At 44.6% G+C, this 27,110-nt stretch overlaps 2 protein-coding genes across 5 annotated transcripts; one reads left to right on the forward strand and one right to left on the reverse strand.

Annotated features, from left to right (window-relative positions):
- Nucleotides 1-549: 549 nt before the first annotated feature.
- Nucleotides 550-16,565, reverse strand: HAUS1 (HAUS augmin like complex subunit 1). 4 transcript variants are annotated; one of them, XM_054809196.1, is made up of 9 exons: nucleotides 16,411-16,565; nucleotides 12,661-12,835; nucleotides 11,905-12,040; nucleotides 10,729-10,863; nucleotides 9,647-9,770; nucleotides 8,789-8,854; nucleotides 7,002-7,073; nucleotides 4,510-4,557; nucleotides 550-3,801 (listed from the first exon to the last, which is right to left on the reverse strand). In XM_054809196.1, exons 2-9 carry the CDS (start codon nucleotides 12,692-12,694, stop codon nucleotides 3,745-3,747), a joined length of 672 nt encoding a protein of 223 aa, XP_054665171.1. In that variant the 5' UTR covers nucleotides 12,695-12,835; nucleotides 16,411-16,565; the 3' UTR covers nucleotides 550-3,744. The 4 variants fall into 4 exon arrangements, 3 of the variants coding, with proteins under 3 accessions (XP_054665171.1, XP_054665169.1, XP_054665170.1); XM_054809194.1 differs by lacking the exon at nucleotides 16,411-16,565 and adding an exon at nucleotides 13,454-15,619; XM_054809195.1 differs by lacking the exon at nucleotides 16,411-16,565 and adding an exon at nucleotides 15,336-15,512.
- Nucleotides 16,566-16,851: 286 nt separating this feature from the next.
- On the forward strand, nucleotides 16,852-24,705 carry ATP5F1A (ATP synthase F1 subunit alpha). Its single transcript, XM_054809185.1, has 12 exons — nucleotides 16,852-17,179; nucleotides 18,283-18,361; nucleotides 19,454-19,623; nucleotides 20,424-20,597; nucleotides 20,679-20,845; nucleotides 20,978-21,126; nucleotides 22,070-22,221; nucleotides 22,352-22,576; nucleotides 22,681-22,788; nucleotides 23,328-23,472; nucleotides 23,664-23,814; nucleotides 24,506-24,705. The coding sequence occupies exons 1-12, from the start codon at nucleotides 17,120-17,122 to the stop codon at nucleotides 24,585-24,587; spliced, it is 1,662 nt and encodes a 553-aa protein (XP_054665160.1). The 5' UTR covers nucleotides 16,852-17,119; the 3' UTR covers nucleotides 24,588-24,705.
- The last annotated feature ends 2,405 nt before the right edge of the window (nucleotides 24,706-27,110 follow it).

The following is a 27,110-nucleotide window of genomic DNA, read 5'->3' on the forward strand; positions in this document are numbered from 1 at the left end:
TAATTTAAAAATTGAAAGAATAGCTCAGAAATAGGAAAACTTTCTGACCTGTAAAACTTATTCAGTACTAGATGTAATTTAAAAAATCTTAAGTATACTTACAATTTGACATATAAGCAAAAAATGTGATAAGTACCCAAAACAGAATTAAGTATAAAAAGAATATGTGGAGTGTTTTACTGGAGACGGTACAAAATGCAACCACCTCACTTCTTAAATAAATCCCGAAACTAAGATTTTTTTTTAAAAATGTATTTAATTACAAAGTCACATATTAATATTCTATATCTACTACAGGATTGAGATGAATGAAAAAAATTTGAATACTTGCAAAGGAAGATTGAAAAGCAACCGCAATGAAATGTTTGCAACAGATAAAGTATTTCTGTAGTACTAGCTGAAAAATTTATCCAAGACTCCATCCACATCTTTTGATCCAACGCATGTTGAGTAAATACATATTTCAGCTCGGTGGCCTCAATGTTGCCCCACATATTTTGTATTTCTCTAGGATTTTATTTTTATTATTCTGGTTTTAGTACCTAGATGTTTTAAGTAAATCCCTATCCCCTAGCTAATTTGGGGACGAATTCTATTTATATTTTTTCCTAAAGCAATTATTAATTTGCATATTGGCCTGATAAGAACAGCATGTCACTTTGTGGTAAAAGGTATACAAGTTTACAACTTGAGGCTGACCACTGTTTTTCACATCTAGTGCATAATTTTAATTCCTTTTTTTTCCCCCCAGGTGGAATTTAGATACTCACATTTTCCAGGAGGAGGAATTGAACGCACAGTGATAAAGCATACACATCTTTTGCACTTTGTGCATAGAACTGAGAGGTCTGCAGCTCCGCCTGGCTCCAGCTCCAGCCCTACATCGTCCCACACTGCAGGCAGCTGCCCCAGAGCCCCAGGCAAAGCTCCCAGCAAACACAACTGCTCTCAGCTTGCAGGTGTTAATGGACAGGTGCCTCCAAAATTCAAGCTGGGACTTCAGAGTGGAGCAGTTGATATAATCTGGAAGCAGCAGAGACCTCTCCAGGCATTCATGTCATTCTCAGTTGGGTGATTATTTCATATTATACCACAGTCGAGGGGTCCAGCTGGCAGCCTCCCTCCAGGCTGCCACACAGCTCCTCACCACCCGCTGTGACCTCCCTGGAAACACTCAACAGCTGCCAGGGCAGAGGGTGGAGTCCAAAATCAAACATTTTCTCAGCTAAGCACTTGGGCTGGCATGCTCATGTCTCCACAGGACCTCTGTGAGGTATCCCTGTGGCAGAAGAGCTGGACCACCCCAGAACACCAACAGCGAGGAAGGACACCTCCACTTGCCCTACAAGGCACTCTGCCCATGCAGACATGTAACTGAAGAGCTGAGCAATCTGGCTGCTTAAGTCTCATTTATTTAACTTTCCCCATTTCTATCAAAAGCTGAACTGTCGGACCGAACAACTGGCCTCTGATTTACGTTGCATGTGCTCGCAGATGGCTCAGCTGTGGCACAAGGGTCAAAGGCAGCTGCTGAGTACTTTTTTCCTGTGTTTCCAACACTTAGAGTCAACGCATGCAACCTTTGGACAGCTCAAGTGGGAGCCTGGCCCTGCTGCTGTCTGTGTTCAGGCTCTTTGCCAATGAATGGGATGCAGCACGTGCCAAGGGGTGCAGCTGCCCTGCAGGCGCAGGGGGAGAACCTCCCCAGGTTTCACAACTGGTGCAGTGATGAAGTGGTGTTCAGGGAGTGCCACAGCCCCAGGAAATCCTCCCGAGCCTTGAGTCATGGTTACACATGCACAATAAAAAGCCTTCATCTAGTGCTGAGTAAGTCTTGAGACTCTTGTTGAAAAGCAGGGCTGGTAGCATCCTCAAGCCCTCATCTAATCCATCTTCCTATCCCAAAGCACGATCAATGCTGCCCCGCATTATAAACACTTAAGCAAAGCATTTCTGATCTGCTTTTAAAATAAGCCTCCAGTGATTAAGATTCCTTAATTGGCAGGCCATGACCTCTAGTGCCTTACAATGGCTTTCTTATTAAATCATTCTCTCTCTGGTGTCTACCCAGCAATGTTCTGATGCCTTTCAAGACTATGAATGCTTTCCTCTTCCACAGCAGGAAAGATCAGATTATGCTCTTGCTCTTTCCACGTTCAAAGACTGCTCCCTTACCTTCTTTTGGTGTTTGGTGTTCCTTTTTTGTTGTTCTGGGTTGGGTTGTTTTTTTTTTTTTTTTTTAATAAGCAGTAGCTGTATTTGCAGTCATCCTTGCACTACTACACCTGCTCTGGATTTCACACCAGTTACCTCTGAGGTCATTCATTTTTGCAGTGAAAAAAACAAGATGAAGGTCACAAAGGGCTGTGGCACTTCACCAACACCAGTGTCACTCTGAGCTTGCAGCTTAGAAATCAGAGCTACGCCCTAAGCATGATCAGATACAGATCTCATGATCCTGTTGCTTGAAGGGAGGACATGAAGCATTAGAAACAATCTCTCTTCCTGCACATCAGCAAAATCAATTTCCACAGTTAAGTAACAGCTCCTGGGGACAGGCACACCATGCTATATCATTACCGTTATCTTTTGCAACTCTAATTGCAAACAGATGTAGCTACAAATTGTCATGAGAGCACCGCTGCTATTTGTCAGGACACTGCCCAGTACAAAGGGGGAATTCAGGGATACTAGGTGCTGCCACTATTTCTAGATTTTGATTTTCCCCCATCCACGGGGAATTTTCAGATTTTTGGCTTTAGTACAAAACAACTTTTAAAAGCTGGGGTGTTTAAGGCTGCTATGATGGTGGCATGGAAATAAGAGAGGGGCTCTGTGAACTCTTTTGGAAGATGATATTTGAGGTAGAATTGGAAAGGACAATTTAGCTTCAAAACAATCACATCCCACAGTGGTTCTGTGAATAAATTTGTGCATTTTCAGACCTAGAAAGGTCTTACTTTAAAGCCGTTGTTTTTAAAGCTATGACTTTACTATCCATAAAGCTATTATCTACTTTCATTTGCTTAAGTCTATTTATAAGGATGAACATCATTCACTGATTAACATATCAAATCCCTGCTGAAGACATTAAGGAGAAATTTAACTGTTCACTTCTGTTTAAAGAAAACGCTGAAACTGAGATGCACTCCCGGCACGAGTCTAGAATCATCTTCACAAACTCAGTAAACATCAGACATGCTATGAATGGAAAAAAAAAATTACGTGTCCCCAATCCTGAAGTGACAGGAGAAAACAAAACAAGGGAGCAAAAGCCAATGAACTAGTAAATGTAAAGAGTGTGTCATCACCGTACATGCACCACCAAAGAGAGGACTCCAGGAAAAAGCACAATCCAGGCAAAAAGAAAACCAGGCTTCCTGATCAGTTCAATTCTAAATAGTAATGGCCAATCAAATCTTGACAGGGACATCTCCTGGTGAAGGTGCTATCTGGAGGGCAGTTACAGGTCTGTATCACATATAGAAAAAGAACTGATAAAGAAAAAAGTTTGGGAGTTACTTTATGAAAAATAGGTGAAGTTTACAAATGCAAGGCTACATAAGCCACTAAAAATGAGCGTGCTGGCTGGCAGGTCACAAGCGTGCCATCCAACAGGAAGAGTGAAGCAGAAAGCTGCAGAAGTACGGTAAGAATTCCAAAGTGTTTTAGTAGTGCCAATAAATAGAAGGGAAATCTTCTTCCATGCAGGTCACTTCAGGTGAACTGGAGTTTGCTGGGCCTCTACATCTCAAAAGTCAGTGAACTGACCTCCTTTGAGAGCTCTTCCTCCAAGGTATTCTATAGCAGGAGAGAAAACCAGGACTCAGAAATACCAACCTGAGCAGTCTCATCTGAAAATGTACAAAATACTCTCAAATGGCTGTGATTTTTGATCACAGCTTTAAAGCTTATCACCAAATACCTTGTGCTTTATCTATGAGCAAGCAGACAGCAGCCCGAACAAATCAAGACAGGTTTTATGCTCACATGTGGCCCAGCTCACTCAGGAAAGCTACATATGAACTTCCCAAACAGCTTTATATGAATGTTTCCCAACAACCATACCTGCAGATTACACCATTAAATGGGCATTATGTTTTAAAGGGGAAGGTCCCCATTGCAGGCTACAAGGCAGCTGTTAAAACATGGGCCCTTGCATCATCAGAGTTCAGAAGCAGCAAGGAAGACTGTGAGACCAAGAAGCTGCGATGCAGCTGAGTGAATAAACATTATAACAGGTGAAGCAGACAAAATCCAGAGGGATATAGATACCTAATCCCACTGATACCATTATGCCCAACTGCCTTTGTAGCTTAGGTATCATTCTTCCACCAGCTCCTCCTACCAATATGCACAGCTTCTGGCTTACCAGGGCAAAATTTCCCTCGAGAGATCATTAAGGCTACAATCTGAGGTAGATAAATCCACAACCAATTAATACATATAGCTTGTTTTGGAACGACAGCACTCATTTACATCTCTGAAATATATAAAAACCCAACTTACCAGTTCTCTTTTTACTTCTTCAATCTTCACTTGTGCAAGGGAAAGATTCTAATGAGAGAAAATAGCACAAAAATCAGTATTTTAGCTGGAAACACAGAGTCCCTGCATCATTGAAAGAGCCTCAGGGGAATTCAGGGATAACGAAATCAGTTTTGCGTACACCCTTCACATGCAAAAAGTACAGACATTAAAAGCTTAGTAGCAGTTTGGTTTGGGCAGTCAGCATTTTTTTCAAAAGGCTGGTATGACCTAAAGTCTAAAAAAAAAAAAAAAAAAATTTCCCATTTTTAGCAGTTTCCCAAACCTACCAGTTGAGGAACTGTTTTTTAAACATACCCATGTACAAATTTTCCAAAGCACAATAAGCTTGTGAGTATAAACCTTCCTCCCTCCTTCTGCCTGGACCAGAAGCGAGGCATCAGAGCTCTCCCCATCTCCACCGACAGCAAAATGGGAGGGAGGAGGGGATTGGAGAACCTAATCCAATTTGAACACCCTGTTTTGCTTGAGGAAAGGAGGCAGCTGCCTCTTGGAGTAAGACAGACTTAAAAGAGAAGCAATCCCACCCTCTCTCTTCATCCTTTTCTTCTAAGGAGAGACAGCAGTAGCTGTACACACGAGATGCGTTGAGAGGCAGGAATGCAATGGAGGGGCTATGGAGGTGAAGAGGGAAGTGTGGCCCAGCAGACAGGACCCTGGTTCATAATACAAAAGCCATGATTCATCAGAGTTTTGATGTTATTTTGGACAAATCTCTTTCTCTGGACCTCTGTGCCCCATTTATAAAGAAGTGGAATAAATCTTTTTTACCTCTTAGACAGAGATGTCTGAGGTTAGGTCTGTTAAAGGCTGTGGGGTGCTCAGATGAGGACCTAACAGAGGCTGTATCAGGTAACTCAAATACAAAACTATAAACTAGACAGTCACAGTTGTATTGAATAAAACCAAAACCCATTCAACTATTCACACTCCAGTTTTTGCTACTTCTCCCTTGAGTGACAAAGAGAAAAGTCCTTAATACTTATCTGTAAAAGCAATGGCAATCTTCTAAAGGAGACTGGAAATATTTGGGTTTAGTAATCCCAAATATCACAGGTGGGAATGTACAGGCATCACACAAAACCAAGGCTGCCTGTTTCATGACTAAAGCCTTGTTTACACATGATTTCTTTAAACCACTATGAGGTTGTCAAAATCACCCTTATCTGAAACAGTCTTTTGTAACTAGCATTCTAATTTTAGAGTAAAATCTTTTTTATAAAAGACACTTCCCACAGCAGTCTGATAGTAACTTCTAGCACAGTAAGCAGTAGTGGCAATAGCCAAAATATAAAATGAAAGATACACAGACATGGGCTTTCAAAACCGCAATTTAGTCACCTAAATGAGAAGCCTGTGTTTTCAGAGAGAGCTCAGTACCCAGCACCCTCAAGGGAAATAAAAAAAAAAAAAGACGGAGCAGCCAGTACTCACACAAGCCATAGTACTTTTTTTGGGGACACCACCTACATTTGGCTATTTCTTCCTAATTGTTAAAATCTTGCTCAGAGCTCCAACCTCTGCACAATGTGCTGTGTCCACCATATCAACAGTCTGATGACAGCTGATATGTAGCTAATATATTGGTAAACATAAAAAAAGTTATACTAAGCTGATTCTTCCTCTCTACTCTGCTTTCATGAGTCTCCCCCCACCCCGAGTGTCCAGCTCTGGGGTACCCAGGACAAGAAAGACATGGAGCTGTTAGAGAGAGTCCAGAGGAGGCCACGAAGCTGATCAGAGGGCTGGGGCACCTCTGCTACGAGGACAGGCTGAGAGAGTTGGGATTGTTCAGCCTCGAGAAGAGAAGGCTGCGGGGAGACCTTAGAGCACCTTCCAGTACCTGAAGGGGCTACAGGAAAGCTGGAGAGGGACTGTTTACAAAGTAGTGTAGTGACAGGACAAGGGGTAATGGGTTTAAGCTAAAAGAGGGTAGATTTAGATTGGACATAAGGAAGAAATTCTTCCCTGGGAGGGTGGTGAGGCCCTGGCACAGGTTGCCCAGAGCAGCTGTGGCTGCCCCTGGCTCCCTGGCACTGTTCAAGGCCAGGTTGGATGGGGCTTTGGGCAACCTGGTCTAGTGGAGGGTGTCCCTGCCCATGGCAGGGGGGTTGGAACTAGATGGGCTTTGAGGTCCCTTCCAACCCAAACCATTTTATGATTCCACATTTCTTTGTCTAATTTTTGCTAATTCACCTTGATACTGAGCTCACCCAGCAAGTCTGCGCATTTTGTTAGAACAAATTTGCCTGGTAAGCATACTCAATTTCTTGGCTTTGATTAATAAATAGATAGCCTTCTGTTTTAAGTAAAGTTTTCTGTTTACACCATTAACAGACCTGTAGGACATCTACCGGTCCATTGAAACCATCACAACAATATCCTTTTCATTCTGAAGTCCATTAAAATTAATCTGATGGCAAATGCAATAGAACAGTGGAAAAAATAATTACAGGAGGTAAATCTAGGTAGAATTCCAGTTTCTTCTTCAAAACCACAATTTCTTCCTGCTGTTCAGCCAGTTTCTGTGAAGAAAGCAAGGGAGATTATGTTCTACAGTGTTACTTGAAGTGGTGTATATCAATGAAATAGATCCACAATTATCTACAGCATTTCAGAACTCAGACATTGGTGAGAGCTTTCATGATTCTTCTTAAAACACATCAAAGATCTGCTATGCATTCAGTTATCAGTCAAACCCAGTTCAAATTTTACAGAGGTATAATTTTTCTTCATTCTGGAGACATCTTCAGATGTCTCTTCTTATTGTATAACTGCCTGATCTCGTCTCCCTGAAAGGAAAGAGGATTTCAAATGAGAATCCACCAGACAGAGGACTTCACTATAGGCCAGAGAGAGAACTGAGCCCCAAGGAAGGGGAGACATTCTCATGCCTACAGCTTCTGTGTGAAAACAATTTTGGACATGCAGCAGCAAAGAGATTCCCCTTACGCTTGCACTGCTGTGCTTATTTTGTTAACAAGGGGAAATAGTTTCTCTTTGGGGATGAAAGTTGAGCACCTTCCACACTCCTCAACTCTTTTCAAATAATCAAAGAAAAAAAAAGTACTCCAAAGATGAAGTCATTTGCACTGCCCAGTTCACCGAGCTCTTGGCAAAGCAGGTAAGAGAAACGTCAGGGAGTCAAACCTGCCTTTATTCTCAGATTCTAGAAGGTGACAAGTCAAGAAAATTGCCTATGACTTTTTGTATGTAATGTTCCAACAGAAATGATTTTGGGTTAGTACTCTCCTGAAACACTGTGCAATGTAAACATTGCCACCCAGCGCTGGCTCAGGAGAACGACAACATAAAAATCAGGAAACCTACTTTCATTGTTCAACCCAACTAATACACAGGAAAAGCTAGCAAAAGAAGTGGGGAGAAAAATTAAGTTCTCATTAGAGTAACAGCAAATAAAACTGAAGAGTGGTGAGTGCAGACAGACCACAAATACATGTTACTGAGTACAAATGCTTCAGCACAAAGCTGGAGAATCTATAGCTAGTAACTCAAGAAATGTACTTTTTCCTTTAATAAATCATCCTGCTGAGCTTATAATACAGCAAAAAAATGTTATATTTAAAGACACAAGAAAAAAAAAAGCACACAGTGGTTCAGAATTCGGGCTTCCCTCTATGTCCTCCCCTTGCTCAGAAGTGCTTGAAAGCATGTTTATTTCACACAAACTAGAAGAAATCACCTGGGTCATTCTATCTAGTAATTGCAATCCACAGGCAGCCATATAGCCCACCGAACAGCCACGCTGTTTACAATATGGATTGCAAAAACGAGGCAAATCACAGGCTGCCAATTTTCTTTCAGTGGCAGGGAATTTATTCCACAGAAATTCTCTAGTAGGGTATATTCCTAATCACAGAGGCAGAAAGAGATGAGAGGGAAAAACAAAAGGCAGCAAAAATAAAGATTCAAATTGTTCCCCTCAATCAGTCCAGAAGGAAAGCTTTTTCCCCCTAGTCCAACACAAGCCCACATTCAACTCTGATTAAAAGGTACCACTTCAGCATCCACAGCTGCTTCTCAGTTTCTAGGAGAGACAAACCCATCCAACACACCCCAGTTCAGAGGTATCCATCTACATGATTTTTATTGGTGTTTCTTTTTACCACGAATATTTGTTCGGGTAACCAAATAGCAAACTACATTTCCTGAAACCATCCAACAAGCAAGCCTGGTCTGTACCACTGTCGAAACATCCATCTTGTACCAAAAGACCCACCTCAGACAGGCTCACAAGCGACTCATGTGTCAGCGACTGGTCCAATGCCATGGCAGCAAGCTGGTCCTACAGACAGGAAAGAGCTCATTCACAACTGACCACAAAAATATAAAACAGAGAGGAGAAAGATTTTACCATTTCCTTGAGTTTTGATCTAAACAGGCAAACAACAACGCAGTTTGTCCACAACAGGAACGTGTGCTATTTGAACCACAGCTATAGCTGGTATACAAAAGCAGTTGCTAGTAAAGTTTACATCAAGAATAACAAGTCTTTCCAGAAAACTACTGGGCGATGAGCACATAGCAAGGCTTGGAAGAGGCTTCTCAGTAAAATGTTATCAACTCTAATACAACATTTTCCATCTCATTTTTGTCAAGGTATCGGACAATATCCAAGCGCGCATTCACACGTCCTTCATCACATAGGAAAGGTGAAGGACAAGACAGTACAACTTCTGCCTTCTGTGTTAAATCATTCATTAATTAAAAAAAAAGGCTATATTCAGAATTTTGACACACAATTTACCTCAGTGAATCAGCTGCTCTACTGGGAGTTGTCTGTATACTCTTACATGACAATACCTCACAATAAGCACAACGTACTCCGAGCTAATACAGTTCTCGGTGAAAGAAGAGAAAGTATCCTTGCTTTTATCATAGGATGTCCTGGGGAGAGACCACAAATATAGCAGGAACAACGGGAGTGCAGTAACATGTTGTCCTGTTAGCCCAAGAGTCCTCAGTCCTGGGATTTAGGAAGCTCCATGGATGTCTCTCTAACTACAATGTTGGGCCCGACCAACCATGACTCGGCCATCCTGCCACAACATCTTGTTAGAAAATTGCTTCCATTTACCTCAGCAGCCTTGATCCTGTTTTTGAAATCCTCAGATTTATTTTTCAGGAACTCCAAGTTCTTGGATCGGCTGTCAGCTTTAGCATTCTCTATTTCCAGAAATACCTCTGTTTTTTTAAGATCCCTTAAAAAAAAATACAAAAAGAAACAAACTTTTACATTCAAAGAGATACCAGTATACAAATACTGCTTCATTATCTATGCTCAAGCTAAACGCTGTAATACAACCAATACCAGAAGGGAGAGAAGGGAGAAAAAGTTGCATTTCCCTGTGAGATTTCCCAGTGGAAACACCCACAGCTGTTACATCCAGACTCCCAAAGAGCAGGAAAAAATGAAACCAAACACCAAGGGGAAAGCCGTCCGTGTAAAAGCAAAGAGTAATAGGCTTCTACATAATTCCCTAATTCTGCTAGAGACCTGTTACACAAGCTAAACTTAAGATCACAGACAGAGGTCATGGCAAACCTGCATAAAGCATGTAGCAAAGATACCAGACCTGCAAGCAGCACCATGATTACTAGTTTAAGACAAAAACCAGAAAATAATTAGACTGGAATGGGGCTGTGGGGATCATCTGGGCCAATCCCCACTCAAGGCAGGGGGGATTGCTGCTATGCTGTCAAAGCACTTCAAACTACATCCTCTAGGGAATGGACTTGATGCCCATTATTATTAAGTCTCCCACACAGTGGTTAAAGGAAATTCTTACCTGGGAAGAGTTTTTGTTTTGCCAGACTCCTTCATTCCAACTACAGAGCCCACGCTAAATGTAGTAAGAAAATCAGGTTTGCCTTCAACCTCAGACAAAGGCAAATGGTGGAAGATGCCAGCCCCTATCTGAAAACTGCTTGTAGATAATTTTTGATTTAAAATAACAGGTTCGATAGTACCCCAAATCTCTTTTGATTACTGAATGTGTCCATTGCACGCAGCTTTTGATAGATATTTCCAAATATTGTGAATTAGAAACGTGTCAAAGCCCTGAAAATTCAGTTATCCTTGTTATCATAACCAATGTTCCACACTGCAGAGATCAGCAGTATTGCTTATATCCTTCCTTTTTCTCACACATTACTCACGCTGCTAACTTTTTTTCCAGCATCAGCACTGCAGTTAGTTTTTCCTTAATCTTGCTTGATTCCAGTTTAATTTCTCTGTTTTCTGATTCTGCTGCATACAGCTCCGAAGTCAGATCATCGATGGCACAGAAGCAGCTGGTAGAAAGAAATTCAATGGAATGCTCAGGAGTCAGCTCATCTGAAACTCTGCATTATTATTTTCTCCACTTTCCACAAGTGACTTTTATTTTGTTCTTGTATTATGATACATCAGATAACTGCCAGTTGTTTTAGAGAAGGAAAGTAACATAAGCCACTGAGGGTATTTGCTTCCCTTAACTAACAAAAATTTCATCTGGAAGGGGAAACGGCCCAGCAACCTCAGTAGGAGGAAGTGAACAAGACCTGGCACTCTAGTGAATATAACCACTGGGTTTGACATGATCAGATGCTCCACTCCTGCCTTGCCTAATTGCCTGTGAAAGAAATTTTATTCAGTCCCTGAAAACACACATTCCCAAGACATGCCCAGCAGTATTTCAGTCTCTTCCTCTTCCCAAATGGTTCAAAGCGGCTTGCCCCGCCAGCTCAGGAAAAGAGCTGTAAGATCCAAGCTCCTGAATATCATACAAAAATTGGATTCCAAAGCAGATTTTGGTCCTTCCTTACTGCCAGTGCTTAGCACAAATCTGCAGTGTTATGACTCAAGGCCCGGCTAGAGAGACAGGCCCAAGAAGACCAGACTATCAGCTGCCATTTCTCTGTGGCTAAGCTAAGGAAATCTCCTTACACTAACTGAGGCCAGGTAAGAGAGGGAAGAAAGAGGAGCTGAAAATGAAAGGCAGTTCCCCAGCCCTCACCTAACCATTGTGAAAGCTGCTCTAGCTCATGCTACCTGGCACAACAGTCTAGTGGCAGCATCCAGCAGCCACTGACAACAACAAAAACAAAGAAAAAAAAGGGGGATTTAATTGCGGCCAAGACCCCTCTCAGGCTTCAGAGACTTCCTTTGCTGGGATAATCAAGAGTTAGAGCTTTGTGCTCAGTGCCTGTGTCCTCCAAAGGTGCCAAAGTGGTGCAAAAAAAGCTGGACAAGTAAGATTCCTGGTGTGAAAGTCAAGTTTGAAACTGTTGAATTGAAAAAACAGAGGGAAACAGCACAGACCACCACTCCTGATGCACAGTGGGAATAATTACCTGGCAAGAGAAGTGTCCTTCATTTCAAGTGTCATTGCAGTGTCTACTAGGACATTGAGGTATCTGATGCCTTCCTTGGACAGGCTGGATTCGGACAGATCCAGGCTTTCTGTGAGAAGGCCTGCTAGATAGTTAGCTGGAAAACAAATACAACCCAAAATAGTAACTTTTTTTTATATTACTGTCCTTTTAAGGCCTAGATAGGACTCACTCTTTTAACATGTGTGTTAAAATCTATTATGGTCCCCTGAACCACTCACTTGCTCAAAAAAACAAACAAACAAACAAACAAACCAAAAACCAAACCACCCCACATTATCAAACACTTAGTTTAGACAGCTCAGGCACAACTTAAATCAGCTCACTGTTGTTTCAGATTCGTCAAGCATTTTCCTTAACAGTGGATTAGCATCAGCTCAGACTCTTAAATCAGCTGTAGGGGTGGCTCCCTGTCTATCCAGCCAATAGTTCAATACTGTGCTGCTCAGCCCAGCAGGCTAGGAGGTTTTAGCAATTAATCTGCTTGTCCATATTCATGGCCTACTCAAGATGGCTTAAAAAATTGCCCTTGACCAACCTTATGTCAGCGTACATTTTGTTGAAAGGAAGGCATGGGATGCATCATAGTAAAAGCTGTACCAGAACAAAAACTGAGTTCATTCTAATTATATATATTTTAAGATTTTAACAAAGACAATCTTCAGGGTCACTAAGAAAAACTAACTTTGATAGAACTAAGTAGAGCTTCAAACTCACCTTCTGCCTCATATTCTGCTTCCTTCTGTTTCATGTACTCTATCAGCAAAGAAACATCCCTGTCTCTGGCTTCATTGAATTCTGCAAGGTCATGCAAGATATCAACAGTCCTTGCATTCACTTCATACTGTGGAATAGGCTCATTACCATATATTTTCTTTAACCATAAAGTAACCTGCCAAAGAAGGGGGGAAAAAGTAAACAGTCAAGTGAAACAACAGGAAATAGCTGATAGATGTGAGAAATTTGAAATGCTGAAAGCTCTACTGTAGTGGGTTGACCCAGGCTGGAGGCTAGGTGCCTCCCAGAGCCGCTCTATCACTGCCCTCCTCAGCTGGACATGGGAGAGAAAATATAATGAAAGGCTCCTGGGTCAAGATAAGGACAGGGAAAGATGCCTCACCAATTCCCATCACAGGCAAAACAGACTCAACTTAGAAAAAAATCATCTAATTTATTACTGAGCAAATCAGAGTAGAGCAATGAGAAATAAAACCAAATCTCAAAACACCTCCCCATACCCCTCCCTTCTTCCCAGGCCCAACTTCATTCCCAATTTCTCTCCCTCCGCCCCCCCAGTGGCACAGGGGGATGGGGAATGGGGGTTGTGGTCAGTTCCTGACATGGTGTCTCTGCCGCTTCTTCCTCCTCAGGGGGAGGACTCCTCACTCTCTGCCCCTGCTCCAGTCCTCCACCATCTTCTCCAACCTGAGTCCTTCCCATGGGCTGCAGTTCTTCACCAACTGCTCCAATGTGCATCCCTCCCACAAGGTCACAAGTCCTGCCAGCAAACCTGCTCTGCTGTGGGCTCCTCTCTGCACGGGGCCACAGGTCCTGCCAGGAGCCTGCTCCAGTGTGGGCTTCCCACAGGGTCACAGCCTCCTTCAGGTGCCTCCACCTGCTCCAGCGTGGGGTCCTCCATGGACTGCAGGTGGAATCTCTGCTCCCCACCATCCTTCCTCCATGGGCTGCAGGGGGACAGCCTGCTTCACCATGGTCTTCACCACAGGCTGCAGGGGGATCTCTGCTCCGGCACCTGGAGCACCTCCTCCTGCACTGACCTGGGTGTCTGCAGAGTTTGCCACGTCTGCTCACTCCTCCCTCTGGCTGCAAAAGCTGTTGCTCCTTTTTTTTTTTTCCTTCTTAGCTCTGTTATCCCAGAGGCACTACCACTGTCACTGATGGGCTCGGCCTTGGCCAGCAGTGGGTCTGTCTTGGAGCCGGCTGGCATTGGCTCTGTTGGACATGGGGGAAGCTTCTAGCAGCTTCTCACAGAAGCCACCCTGCAATCCCCCTTACCAAAACCTTACCACACAAACCCAAAACATCTACATTCCTGAAAAAAACCCCTCCTACTACATCAGTTTAAAACGCAGGCAGAAAAAGGGAAGATAGCTTCCTTTGTCTCTTTTTGAAACACCCTCTTAAGTTTAGAAAACCATTTTGCTTTTAGTCTCCTTCATTTCTCTGGACACTTGCTTATCTCCAGGTGATAAATTTTTGTCTTTTTATTTGCATGACTCATTTGCTACAGACACACTAATGATTCAAGAGATGTTAAATGGGTATTTAGGCAGCTGGTAAAAAAATGCATTAAAGCAGCATGGGATAAAACTGCCCAAACCGTGATCATTGGAAATAGTCTCTATGGGTTCACAGGGAACAAAGAGTTACTAGAGTGTGCAGGCCCAAGTCCTGCAGAGTACAATTTCTCCCACTGAAAGGGAGATCAGAAATTGAAGAGATCAACATGGTGGTCTATGGTGGCACTGAAAGATTAGATCATAACTGATAACTGAACACATGGAAGTTCAATAGTGATGTAACAAATTCTTGTCTAAGGCTATCCAAGCAACCTGACGGAAAAGGACCCAACCTTATAACTTCAAAAGACGCTTCTTTCTAGAATGTCCTTCTTTATGCTTCTACCATACCAACATCTTGGCTTATGTACACTGCAAACAGCAAACATCACCCTGAACTACGCTGGGGAGAAAATCATCAATCCCTTGGAAACAAACAGCACTAATTACTTGTAGATGAAAACCCTAATACTTAAGGAAAATCAAGTTCACAAACATAGCGTGAAATACACCTTTCTGCCACTCTCTCCAGTAAGAAAGACTTGAAACTCAAGAACTGCAGGTGCCCAAGGTCTTTATAAGCTGGCATCTTAAACCGGCTGTGAGCTGATACTTCAAAGTCAGGAAGCTCAGGGTGTTATCTAGTAGGTAGCAGAGGATGAAGCGAGCGAACAGAGACTGCAAAACCCATCGGCGACCACGTCTCGCCCGTCCCCCTACCCTCAAAAGGGCAAGAAAACGCCACGGGTTCGCTTATACCCGTAAACCGCGCACGCCCGAGCGCCAGAGAAGCGGAGCGACAATGGGCAGGCCCCAGCACAACCCCCAGCGCTACCACTCGGGTGCCTCGAACGGAAGGACCGAGAGACGGACGACGGCTCCGATAACGCACCGGGGCTGGCTCCGCACCGGTACCTTCCACAGCACCCGCCCGGCTCCCCTCCGCTAGGCCCTGGGCCGGCAGGAAAGAAGGAAGGAACCTCCCGCACGGGTGAGGGGCGCCGAGGACCGGCCTAGGACGTCCCCAGGATTTGGCCACCTCCTCAAACCCCGCACCGGCAGACCCATGCCCCAAGCCGGCCCCACCGTTACCCGCCAAAGCTTCTCCTCCATGGCAGCTTCCCGCCAGGCTCCCACCGCGCGCAGCCACCACAGCGCGGGTCCTGCTGGGACTTGTAGTTCTGGAGTGGGCGGGGCTCGCCCAGCCAGCCCCGCAGGGCCCAGTTTCCTAGTTTTAAATTCTTGCAACACAGAGGAAACAATAAAAAAACCTGTTCAATTCACTAGCTGCCATGAACGCTTTTACCAAGGTGGATTTAAATGCTCTGTATGTTTCGAAATAATTTGTTTTTCCCCCTATACCCGATGCTTTTAAGAAAATAGTCGTGAATCAGTAAAATAACTTGAGGGGATTTCATTTTTTTGATGGAAGTGTATGTTTCATGTACACCATAAGGCAAATTACAAGTAAAAGCATATAGAATCCTTTCTCAGAAAGGGTTAAATCAGCTTTTTAAGGGTAAAACCTGAAATTTGAATAGCTTGTGTATCAGTGTTTACAGAAATTCATATAAAAGCTGTGCTCCTTGTTAAAAAATACACCATAAAAACACATTTCCTGAGTCAAAGCCTTGAGGCAATTATCAAGGAACCACTTTTCTTTAGCAATGCAAAAAAAAAAATACAAATGCACAAGACTTAGATGAGTTATTTAAATCAATGTGGGGTTTTTTTCCAGGCAGTTTTATGGACTTTAAAGTGATTGCTGAAATAAACAGCATGAGAAATATTGCTGAAGTGTTGCATTTAGTACAACACATGCCAAAATGGTTGAGAATTTTCCACTTAACCTTTTCAAATCTCAGAAAGGTCTGCTGGGATCTGTGCCTTAAAAACCTCTCCAGATGACTGCGGGGACATGATCACACCCTGCCTTGCCTGAGTTTTGGCTCTTTCTCCCCATCAGACTAAATCCTACACCTCACATACAGGACTTCTTGTCAAATGCGATGCTGCTATCCTGTCGCTACTACCTCTGACGGCACCTGTGAGGCCAGCTCCCAAGTCTCACGTTATTATCAGTGGACTGGCTAAAAAATTTGATCTCTTCTGTAGAAAAAACTAAGTAAGAAAACCAAGATGGCGCTGCATATCGCATCCCTTTTACCTCCGTTCACAGAGCACAGGCAAGATGACAGCACTTCTCTGCCACGCTTTTCTTCTGCCACCAGCAGCTGCTACGGGACAGGGCAGCCAGGAGCGTGAGCACCCGCCGCTCCTAGGGAAGGGGGGACACCCTCCAACTACCCCATGCCCCGCACCACCGCCATCTGCCTCGCAGCCCCTCACACTCCCGCCCTACGCCCCTGTCCCCGGTCCCACGTCTCCAGGCCGAGACTGGACAGCAGCCCTCACAGCCCGGCCCTCCGCGCCTCACAGCCCGGCCCCCCGCGCCTCACAGCCCGGCCCCCTGCGCCTCACAGCCCGGCCCTGCCCACCTCATGCCCCCAGTCCCGCCCCGCCGCCGCTCCCCGCCCCTTCCGCCTGCCGAGGGCCATTTCAAGGGCATTTGCCGCAGCAGGGTATTTTTTTTAAAAGCCTCGGGTTATTTTTGTTGGTTTATTTTTTAATTATTTTATCTATCAATATAAAGTCACTTATAGCTCAGAGGCGCAGGGAGCGGGAGAGCGGCGGAACGCCTGAGGTGCGGTGGCGGAAGCACTTCCGGTTCTCCTCCCGCCCCGCGCTATGGGCGTGGCCTCGCCCCCAAAAGAGGCGGAGCGCGCCGCCGCCATTTCGTGGAGAGAGCGGGGGGCCGGCAGCGCCTGCTGTTTGCTTCAGTCTTGTCCAGAGGAGCCGCCGCCGCCATCATCATCATGCTCTCCGCCCGTGTGGCTGCCGCCCTCGCTCGCTCCCTGCCGCGGCAGGCCGGTCTGGTGAGCGCCTTCCCTCTTTCCTGGGGCGAGCGGGGGGTGGGGGGGCCCGTTGCCTCCGCCGCCATCTTGGGGGCTGCGGTGACATTGAGGGGCCGCGGCCTCCCGCTCTCGGGAGTATGGGGCGGGGTGGGTGTGAGGGGCTTCTCTCAGTGTTGGGTGGCAGCGGGGCCCGACCCTCAGCTGAGGAGTGGGGTTGCCCTCATCTTAGGGTTTTGGGGGGGGGGGTGGGGAGGTCTAGGGGACGGCGTGTCCTTCCCCGCGGATGCGGATTGGCCCTACTGGGGTTCAGGTTAATGTGTGAAAGCTGCTAGATTTCAGTCTAGTTACGGATTTTTGTTGTGAGGCTTTGCCAGGGGGCATTTTTTCCCCCATGTTTGTGGGGAGAGCGAGGGTGTGAAGGTCTGTCAGTATCTTTGCCCGGCCGGTGTCCCTTGTGAAGGTGAATGGAGGAGAGGCCTTCCCAAGCTTTCAGCGAAATAGCATTAAGGCTGCATGGGACTGCACTGGGAGCTTTGCTTAGGATGCAGGCTTACAATAATCTTTTAATGCATTTATTATCGCAGATTTATTTTTTTCCCCGTTTCTGCTGTTGTATATACTCTAGCCATGTTTCAGAAATTCTGCAGTTAGATTTTTCTTAGAAAGGCCAACCCTTAGAAGATTAAATCTTGTTTCTCCCTTGTGCAGAACCATGAGGGGGTGCACTGATTTCTTTATGCCCCAGGCTTTTGATGTTCAGCGCAAAGGTGGCAAACGAGGGAAGGTGTTGCTTTGGGAGCTGCTCTGCAGTGCTGTGATGGTGACATCAGGGCAATGCAGAAAAATGCAGCGAGTAATTTAGAGCAGTCTCCTTTACTATCTGTTCTTGCTTAGTAATGCTGGACTTGATTCTGTAACTCAGTTGTGAATGGAGTATTGGAGTGGGGCTCAACTCAAAATTGAGACACATTAAATATATAAGATCATGGTTGAGATACATTAAATATATAAGATCATGAACAGAAATTTCAGTGTAGATCATGAACAGAAATTTCAGTGTGTTCTCTCTTTTTTTTGAATAATTGAGGAAATCTCACTGTTACTGAAACAATTACTTATTTTAGATTTCCAGAAACACCCTGGGTGCAGCATTTGTTGCTACAAGAAACATCCATGCCTCCAAAACATGCTTTCAGAAAACTGGTGAGTCTGAGAAAAGTCTTCATATAAGAGTGCGGTTTCAGAACATGCTCTATCAGACAAAAAGAAATTTGAGTATGGAGCATGAAGGGGCTGTGTGTGTGTGTCAGTTGACAAAACACTTGAGGACATTCATGTACTGACAGTATGTAACTGTGTTACACAGTCACATCCAGGAGGTTTCACTTTAGTAACTGTTAAAATTACGCCCAAACCAGAGGAGTGCTCGTATGTCAGATGGCTTAGACAGCTTACCTGCTTCACGAGGATTTGATTCTCTCCTCCTTTTTTTATGAAAAAAGCCACAAATTCTAGTTTCCCGTCTTGTTTGTAACAGTATGAAGTAACGGATGACTTTCCCAGGTCTGCCTGGATTTGACCTTGTGTCCTTGAGTATAATTCTCTTGCTGCCAGGATCTTGGTGTTTAGAGAAGGCAGTGGTGCTGATAGCTGTATTTTTGGTAGTGGTTCATGTATGATTTTTGAAGTGGTTTAGGGTAACTAAAGGTATTACTAGGAAGCAACAGTTTCAAAGTGTTATTAACTGTTCCCTAGCTGAGGAAATAAAAAGTTGCTGGAGGTCCACTGCCAAGCAAATTTGAGGAAGATGGAGAATACATTTTTACAGCTTATACTGAACAACTTGCTCCTTAGATATATTGAGTTCCTTTAAAATATATTTGGACCTTGGATTACACATCAGATGAGAGGGTATTTTGATGGCTCCAGTCTAAGCAAATGCTCTGCAAGCAGAGCTAGCAAGTCTGTTCCTTCTGAGCTAAGTCTAATCTATTTAATCTAATTGCTTTTTAGGGGGAGAGATTGCTAATAGCGTAGGACATCCTGAAGGAAATTGATAACTAAACAGCCATCAGTGTTTTGATTGAACCTGGCTTGTGATGAGTTGAAGCTGCTTTTATTGTCTGTGAATACAGAAGCTGTCATTTATCTTATGCATCATATGTAGGGAAGTGTTCTTGCTAGATCTTGTTGTTATACCTGAGAAAGGGTAGCTTGGCTCACGAATTCAAGACAAGCTTACTGAGTTCATACGGTGCCTTAATGTGCTAAATGTGGTTTGAAATGTCTTTCCAGGCACTGCTGAGGTATCCTCTATTCTTGAGGAACGTATTTTGGGAGCTGACACCTCTGCTGAACTTGAGGAGACTGGCCGTGTGCTCTCGATTGGTGATGGTATTGCCCGTGTGTATGGCCTAAGAAATGTCCAGGCAGAAGAAATGGTTGAATTCTCTTCTGGACTGAAGGTAAGCTTTCACTAAAGCAGTTTAGCCTAGAAATATAAAGATATATCAAGGAGAATCTGAGACTATGCTTGGAGTTACCCCTGTAGGCCTTTTACAGATTTTATTGCAACTTTAATGTGTAGTAACGAGTTGAAATAATACTACAAAAAGCAAATATTCTTTGAATTTATAATACTTTGCTTTCAGTATTAGTATATGGTTCTTGGCCAACATTTGAGCTTTTATCTGTCTTCATCTAGGAAGTATTAAGAACAAATCTGGCATTGGATTTTGTTTTCTTTGGGTTCAGGCTGGCTTTTCTGTTTACTATTGGATAATAGCCTCTGTGCTACCATACAGTGTGCAGTTTGCTGACTTCTTATAGTCCTAAGAGTAGACTAGAGTTAAAAAGCTGACTGTTCCGAGACTACTGCAGTATCTCTTCTGGTATTTTTAATGACCTTACTTGCCTTAGAGAAGAAGCCAGTGCTTTTCCCTTGGCCAGTTCCTAGGCAGGAGAGAAATGTGTTTGAACCTTATCCTTTCTGTTCTTTTTGGAGAGATAAATGACTTAATGCTAGACTTCTGCAAGTACAATTAATTATGTAGGAAGCTGAAGGCTTAGGCAGGTTCTCTCACTAGTATGGAATAACCTACATGCATTATACATGAAAGCAGAACATTGACTATTGTTGCAAATAAGATTGACATAGACGATGCTGGATCTTCTATAATGTAGAATAATAGTATCCGTATTAAACTGTCAAAATTTTGTAAATGTAGGCACAGATTTTCTCAGGATAATGTGATCTCTGTCCTAGGGTATGTCCTTGAATTTGGAGCCCGACAATGTTGGTGTTGTCGTGTTTGGTAACGACAGACTGATCAAGGAGGGGGATGTTGTGAAGAGGACTGGTGCCATTGTGGATGTTCCAGTTGGGGAAGAGCTGCTGGGCCGTGTTGTAGATGCCCTGGGCAATCCAATTGATGGGAAGGTAAGCGTAACTGGGTGCTTACTGCCTCCGCTTGTATCTGTGTGATACAGACTGCAACAGGTTGTTTTCCTTTCTTTGAAGGGTCCTATTACATCTAAGACACGTAGAAGAGTTGGCTTAAAGGCCCCTGGGATCATTCCCAGAATATCTGTGCGTGAACCTATGCAGACAGGTATTAAGGCTGTGGACAGCTTGGTGCCAATCGGCCGTGGCCAGCGTGAGCTGATCATTGGTGACAGGCAGACTGGGTAAGTTAAATGCCCAAGCTAAAAATGTTTTGGTAGACAGACACGAGTACTCTGTGCTCCCCTGAACGCAGGACCGTGTAGAGGTTGGGAGAACTGTAGGCAGCTTAACTTACCAACTTCTGTGCTACACAGGAAAACTTCAATTGCAATTGACACAATAATCAACCAGAAACGATTTAATGATGGAACAGATGAGAAAAAGAAGCTGTACTGTATCTATGTTGCAATTGGCCAGAAGAGATCTACTGTTGCTCAGCTGGTGAAGAGGCTCACTGATGCAGGTACAGATTTCTGAAGACAGCTGAGCCTGGCAACTAGTGACATCCTGTTCTCATTATAATGCTGATTACTACTATGAACTCTCCTAGCTGTGAGTGTGGACAGAATTTTCGTATTAGATGAGTGAGATACTTGCTTTTTTGGACAATCTATCTTTCTAAGTAATAGGGGAAAAAAAAAATTGCTACATTGCACTAGAAGACTAGTATGAGGCCCCAAAACTGCTGAGTTTCTTCGGGCAAAGTCACCCTCTGTGTTTTGTTTGTGTTTTTTTTAACAGAGTTCAGAGAGCTTCCTCTTGGCAGTCAGGCAGGCCTGATTACAAGCGATATCCTACAAGTATTTGTGGACTTGGCATTTGTTTCATATGCATGCAAGTCAGTGTGAATGGCAGCTGCAAGTTTAGTGGAAAGAATTTACTGCCCGAACATAGAGTTTACTTTCTTCTCAGAAACAGTGATCTCATTCACTAAGGCTGCATACGTAACAGAGCTTGCAAGAGATCAGTTGCCTTACCTCTTGCCTGGTGGTCAAGCAGAGTCATACCATTATGTCTAGCAGGACAGCCCCCCTCCCATTTTAATGACAATAATTTGTTTGGGACTGAAACAAAGGATAGTATCTTCTTGCAGAAGCCAGGAAATCACAGGCTTTCAGGCTGAGTTATTTCTAGAACCAAAGTGCTTCTTAGTGAAAGTTTAATCTTCATTTTAAATGGGAAAGAAGTCTGCAAGTGTTAGATGCTAGGTGCTATGAACTTGCTCTTGAAACTTCTTGAATTAGTTGAGCTAGCAGATTTGTTGATCTAGTACAGTGTTTCCTGTAACAATGTAGTGATGCTGCCTGGGTTTGGTTCTGCAACTAGTACTTCACAAGCATGTTGTATTTGCTGATTGCGGGCATGATGAGGTAATACATTCAGTGTGTGTCTCCAATTCTTTCCAGATGCCATGAAGTACACTATTGTGGTGTCTGCCACAGCATCCGATGCGGCACCCCTTCAGTATTTGGCTCCCTATTCGGGCTGCTCCATGGGGGAATACTTCAGAGACAATGGCAAACATGCCTTAATCATCTATGATGACTTATCCAAACAGGTCAGGAAACATTGTTTATAGGCCTCATAGTCTAGCACTGGTGTTTGTAGCTGTAAGATTACCGCAGGTTTAGAAATTCAAAATTTTAAATGAGCTACTGAAGTCTGAAAGCTTTCTTTATGCCACACAGGCTGTTGCCTATCGTCAGATGTCTCTGCTGCTGCGTCGTCCACCTGGTCGTGAAGCCTATCCAGGTGATGTGTTCTACCTGCACTCTCGCCTGCTGGAGAGAGCAGCCAAAATGAATGATTCCTTTGGAGGTGGCTCTCTGACTGCCTTGCCTGTCATCGAAACTCAGGCTGGTGATGTGTCTGCTTACATTCCAACCAATGTAATCTCCATCACTGATGGACAGGTAGGACATCTTCACATGCCAGTACTTCTGTGTAACTTACTGGCAGGTCTCTGAGGAGACTGCCAGGCTTCTGAGCAAGGTAATAAGACAATTTTCTCCTACAGATCTTCTTGGAAACTGAGTTGTTCTACAAAGGTATCCGTCCAGCCATCAATGTTGGTCTGTCTGTGTCCCGTGTAGGTTCTGCTGCTCAGACCAGGGCTATGAAGCAGGTGAGCATGGAACTGCTGCTCCTCCCCTCACTAGAGAGGAGCTGTGTGTAGGCTTTACAAACCATTTCACTCAGAGAGGGAATGAAGTGTTGCATTCCTTAGTGTTATGAAATTATAAAAGAACAAACTTTGGGGATCTCTAATACTTCCACTGCCTACTGAGAGAGAGGGAGATAGGAAAGCAGTTTCTGCATAAAGATGTAGGACTGTTGAGTTTCAGTATGCTGAGTATGGATGTAACTAGAAATAGAGAATGCTCTCTTAACCCCATGCTTCTTTTAATCTGGATATGGCATTAGAGAGGTTTAATATCAGCTGTGCCAATTTTAGGGAGGAATAGCATGCTCTTGTTAAAAGGCCAGGCAGACAGTGGGATTTTTAGAAATGCATGTTGTCATCTGTCAGAATATTGAGATTAACTTGACTGGTATGCAAGGGGAGGCTGACTTGTGACTACTGGCAGCTGTAGGTAACCGTCAAACTACTAGACTTGTTTGAAAACTGGTCAAATGGAGTACGACCTGTGTCTTGTGTGGTAGGTGGCAGGTACCATGAAGCTGGAATTGGCTCAGTATCGTGAAGTAGCTGCCTTTGCTCAGTTTGGGTCTGATCTGGATGCTGCCACACAACAGCTGCTGAACCGGGGTGTACGTCTGACAGAGCTCCTCAAACAAGGACAGTATGGTGAGTGTCTTGGACGCAACAAGTCTGCATTTCCCCTTAATCTCTTGTGCTGATGAGGTTGGTCTTTGTGGCAGCATTTACCATGTCCATACTGTGGACTTGAATCATGTTGTATATGTGCAGTTGATCTTCAAAGAAGGACTCTGTGGTCCTGGTGTGTCCTGCAAGCATGAATGCTTTCTTTCCTGCAGTTCCCATGGCTATAGAGGAACAGGTTGCAGTCATCTATGCTGGTGTAAGAGGTCATTTGGACAAGCTGGAGCCCAGCAAAATCACTAAATTTGAGAGTGCTTTCCTTGCTCATGTACTGAGCCAGCACCAGGCCCTGCTCTCCACTATCAGGTATTATGATTTATCTTACTTCATTGGGATACTGACTTGACAGCTGGAGTGGAGATAATGGTCACTGAACTGTTAATTTAGTGGATCCTAGAGCCTCATGCTGCCCCTACCAGAACTGGAGGTTCCGTCAGCCTTCCTGCTGTCCTTGTACTGCTGTTCTCCAGTTTTTACTTGATGCTTAAAATGAATCTACTTGCATAGCTCTCCTCTAATCTGATATTAAAATCACTTAAATCTAGGCAGTTCCCATATTTTTGACAGCTTTAAGCTGTTACAGTACTGTGGATTAAGTGCTGCTTCCCTGCTGCTGGGTGGGCTGTTGGGGATTGAGTATGTCCGTAGTCTGTAAACTGGTCCTAACTTGTGCCATGGGTCAAATCACGTGCCTCCCATCCCTGGGGCGTTGCTCCACAGAAGGTAAGAGCCTTGTTGAACTACGTACAGCTGTTTGGAAAGTATTTGTTGACAAACCCTAGTTCTTAAACAAGTCTAACTTTTTGAGGAGAAGGGATGTTACGTTAGTTTCAGTGGTATAGCTTCATGCTTCAAACAGAAATGTGTTAATGTATTAATAATAATTTATGTTCATTTTGTTAGAAATCAGTTCATTGTAAAGCTTTCCTTTGCCTTAGTCAGGGAGTGACCATATATCTATTCCTGTGTCAGAAGTTTAATTAAACTCTTTCAACAGGACTGAAGGGAAGATTTCTGACCAGACAGAAGCTAAGTTGAAGGAAATAGTCACAAGTTTCCTGGCTACTTTTGAGGCATAAACTCTTAACTGTTCAAACAGACCAGGCTGTTGTTGTGACTCCGTGCTCCAGCTCCATCAAAAGTATGTGCGACTTGAATGTACAGATCTCCATGAGAATAAAAGTTTCCATGTAAAAAGGCTTGTATGTTCTTTTCCAGGTTATTGCTACTTGAGCAACACATGTGCTTTTAAAACCAGAGTTAAACTCCCCTGGACACACAGAACTTGGGGAAAATCAGGGGGCATCTTAGCTGTTGGGTGGATAAACTTTCGGTCAATCCAAGGACAAGTAGGGGTGTCAGTTGGTGCCTGTGGCAAAGGCTGCAGTTCCCAGCGTGGCAGAGCTGACAGTGGCTTGTCTGTTTGTCCTCCTCTGGCAGCTGCTCTGGGAGAAGGGCTGACAGCTGGGGAAGCAGTTTGGGCATTCTGGTGGTACCATGTGTGGTAACTGACTGGACCTCGCAGTGTTCTTACCCTCCAACAGTCTGAAGCTGTGACAGTGTTTCTTAGAATTGCTGTCTGACCTGTGCCGGTGCCTGGCTTTCAGAAGAGTTTCAGAACCAACTGTCCTTGTGACTCAAGACAGCAGCCCAGTTAGCCATTCCTGTAGTGACTGCTAGAGAATTAAATGCTACAGTCCTCTGCAGTTGCCTCTGGTTCTGTCAATAAACTGCCTGCAGTCATTAATGGTTTGGAGGGAGGTTATACACCATGGTAATTGTTCCATTTCCTGACTTTCCTGCATGCCCTGTGAGTGGTGGGACTTCGACCTGGGATGTGGGAATGCTGAGTTGAATCCTTTGCTCTGCCCTTGCTGTGAGGCTGAAGGGAGTACCTACATGCTAGCTCAGTTTAAAGTCACTCCATGCAGAGTTACTCTGCTTTACCTGGTAGACTGGAACTTGGTCCTTAGTCCTTGCTGAGCCTGTGGTCAGGGCTTCTGTGGGGGCTCTTTGTCCCCACTTCGCTTCCTTCATGGGATCATCCTGCCTCTGACCTCAAATGTGCAGCAGGAAACACTTTGTTCAGGCTAACCAGCTTTTCCCTTAATGCTGTGAGTGCTTTGAGAGTGTGAACTCTTGCTTCTGCAGTACAGGAAAAAATAAACGCTTACTTTTAGCTGAGAAATGCCAAGACATCTTTCTGGGGAGAACCAGCATGTGAGAACAGTGCTATGCCACTGGAGGAGTGCTTGCTGTGGAGTCTTGTTTGTCCTGTACAACCTTCTTTCTTCCAGTGCCAGTGGCTGGGAGGCTTCACAGGTGTGGGCATGTGCAGCGGAGCTGCTCATGGCTCTATCTGCCTGATATGATGATCAGAGGGCTGGAGCACCTCTCCTGTGAAGACAGGCTGAGAGAGTTGGGGTTGTTCAGCCTGGGGAAGAGAAGGCTCCAGGGAGACCTTATAGCACCTTCCACTACCTAAAAGGGCTACAGGAAAGATAGGGAAGGGCTGTTTACAAGGGTGGGGAGTGACAGGACAAGGGGTAATGGGTTTAAACTAAAAGAGGGGAGATTTAGAGTGGACATAAGGAAGAAATTCTTCCCTGTGAGGGTGGTGAGGCCCTGGCACAGGTTGCCCAGAGAAGCTGTGGCTGCCCCTGGATCCCTGGCAGTGTTCAAGGCCAGGCTGGATGGGGCTTTGGGCAACGTGGTCTAGTGGAGGGTGTCCCTGCCCATGGCAGGGGGTTGGAACTAGATGGGCTTTAAGGTCCCTTCCAACCTAAACCATTCTATGACATTGCTTGTCCCTTCTGCGACAGCTTTCACAGCTTGCTCTCCTGTTCTTCCTGCACAGTGACTAAACCCCACTTTGGGTCTTGCTGCACCAGGTTTTATTTACATGCTGCCACAGAGAGCACCAACCCCAGGGGTGTCTTAGCCCAAAATTGCTCATATATGTATGTTACCTGGTAACAAATGTTCCAAAGTTCTGATTTCTGCCCTGTTGCTGCTGTGACTGCAGAAGGTGTCAATTCCCTCACTAAAGCCCAGTGTGGTAAATACATCCCATCCAGCCAGCAGGACGGGGCCTGGTTTGGAAGGGTCAATCCTGAGTCCCGAGCGGTGCCGTGGGCTGCCCTGGCCGCGGGGTGGTGCTGGGAAGCTGAGAAACACTGCGTGGGCCGTAACAACGTGGACTCATGGCAAGGGCCTGTGCCTTGTGCTGGGAGCATGCACAGGGTGGGCCCGGCTAAATCTGCTCAGGAGCTGACTCAGAAAAAAGATCCCAGAAACACCCTGTTTCTGTGCTGTAACACCCACTCTCTGTGCGGAGAGCTGACGTGCGGCTGTTGCTGCAGCACTTGATGACCTGAAACACAGATGTGACGCCACCTCTGCTGCCAGGGCAGGAACTGCAGCCGGCGACGCTGCAAGCAAAATCCATGCAATCCTGCTTTCACCAGTATAAACCTCAGAAACGTTTGCTAGGTGGCCTCAGGTCACAACTGAGCAGATTTATTTCGGTGAGTGGAAAATGCTTTTTTTTTTTTTTTTAACATTACTGGAGTGTTTTAGCTGTCTCTGTGTTAAAGTAGTTT

The sequence above is a fragment of the Grus americana genome, chromosome Z (genome assembly GCF_028858705.1).
Source record: "Grus americana isolate bGruAme1 chromosome Z, bGruAme1.mat, whole genome shotgun sequence".
Classification (NCBI taxonomy): Eukaryota; Metazoa; Chordata; class Aves; order Gruiformes; family Gruidae; genus Grus; species Grus americana.

Excerpts from the sequence above, each read along its gene's own strand:
- HAUS1 (XM_054809194.1), bottom strand. The coding sequence starts at position 13,582 with ATGGAGGACCCCACGCTGGAGCAGGTGGAGGCACCTGAAGGAGGCTGT. Across the intron at positions 12,836-13,453 it reads AGGAGCCCACAGCAGAGCAG|GTTACTTTATGGTTAAAGAA; the intron begins GTTTGCTGGCAG and ends CTTCTTTGGCAG. Across the intron at positions 4,558-7,001 it reads TCTACCTAGATTTACCTCCT|AATCTTTCCCTTGCACAAGT; the intron begins GTAATTATTTTT and ends TTCTCTCATTAG.
- ATP5F1A (XM_054809185.1), top strand. The coding sequence starts at position 17,120 with ATGCTCTCCGCCCGTGTGGCTGCCGCCCTCGCTCGCTCCCTGCCGCGG. Across the intron at positions 21,127-22,069 it reads GAAGAGGCTCACTGATGCAG|ATGCCATGAAGTACACTATT; the intron begins GTACAGATTTCT and ends AATTCTTTCCAG. Across the intron at positions 22,789-23,327 it reads AGACCAGGGCTATGAAGCAG|GTGGCAGGTACCATGAAGCT; the intron begins GTGAGCATGGAA and ends CTTGTGTGGTAG.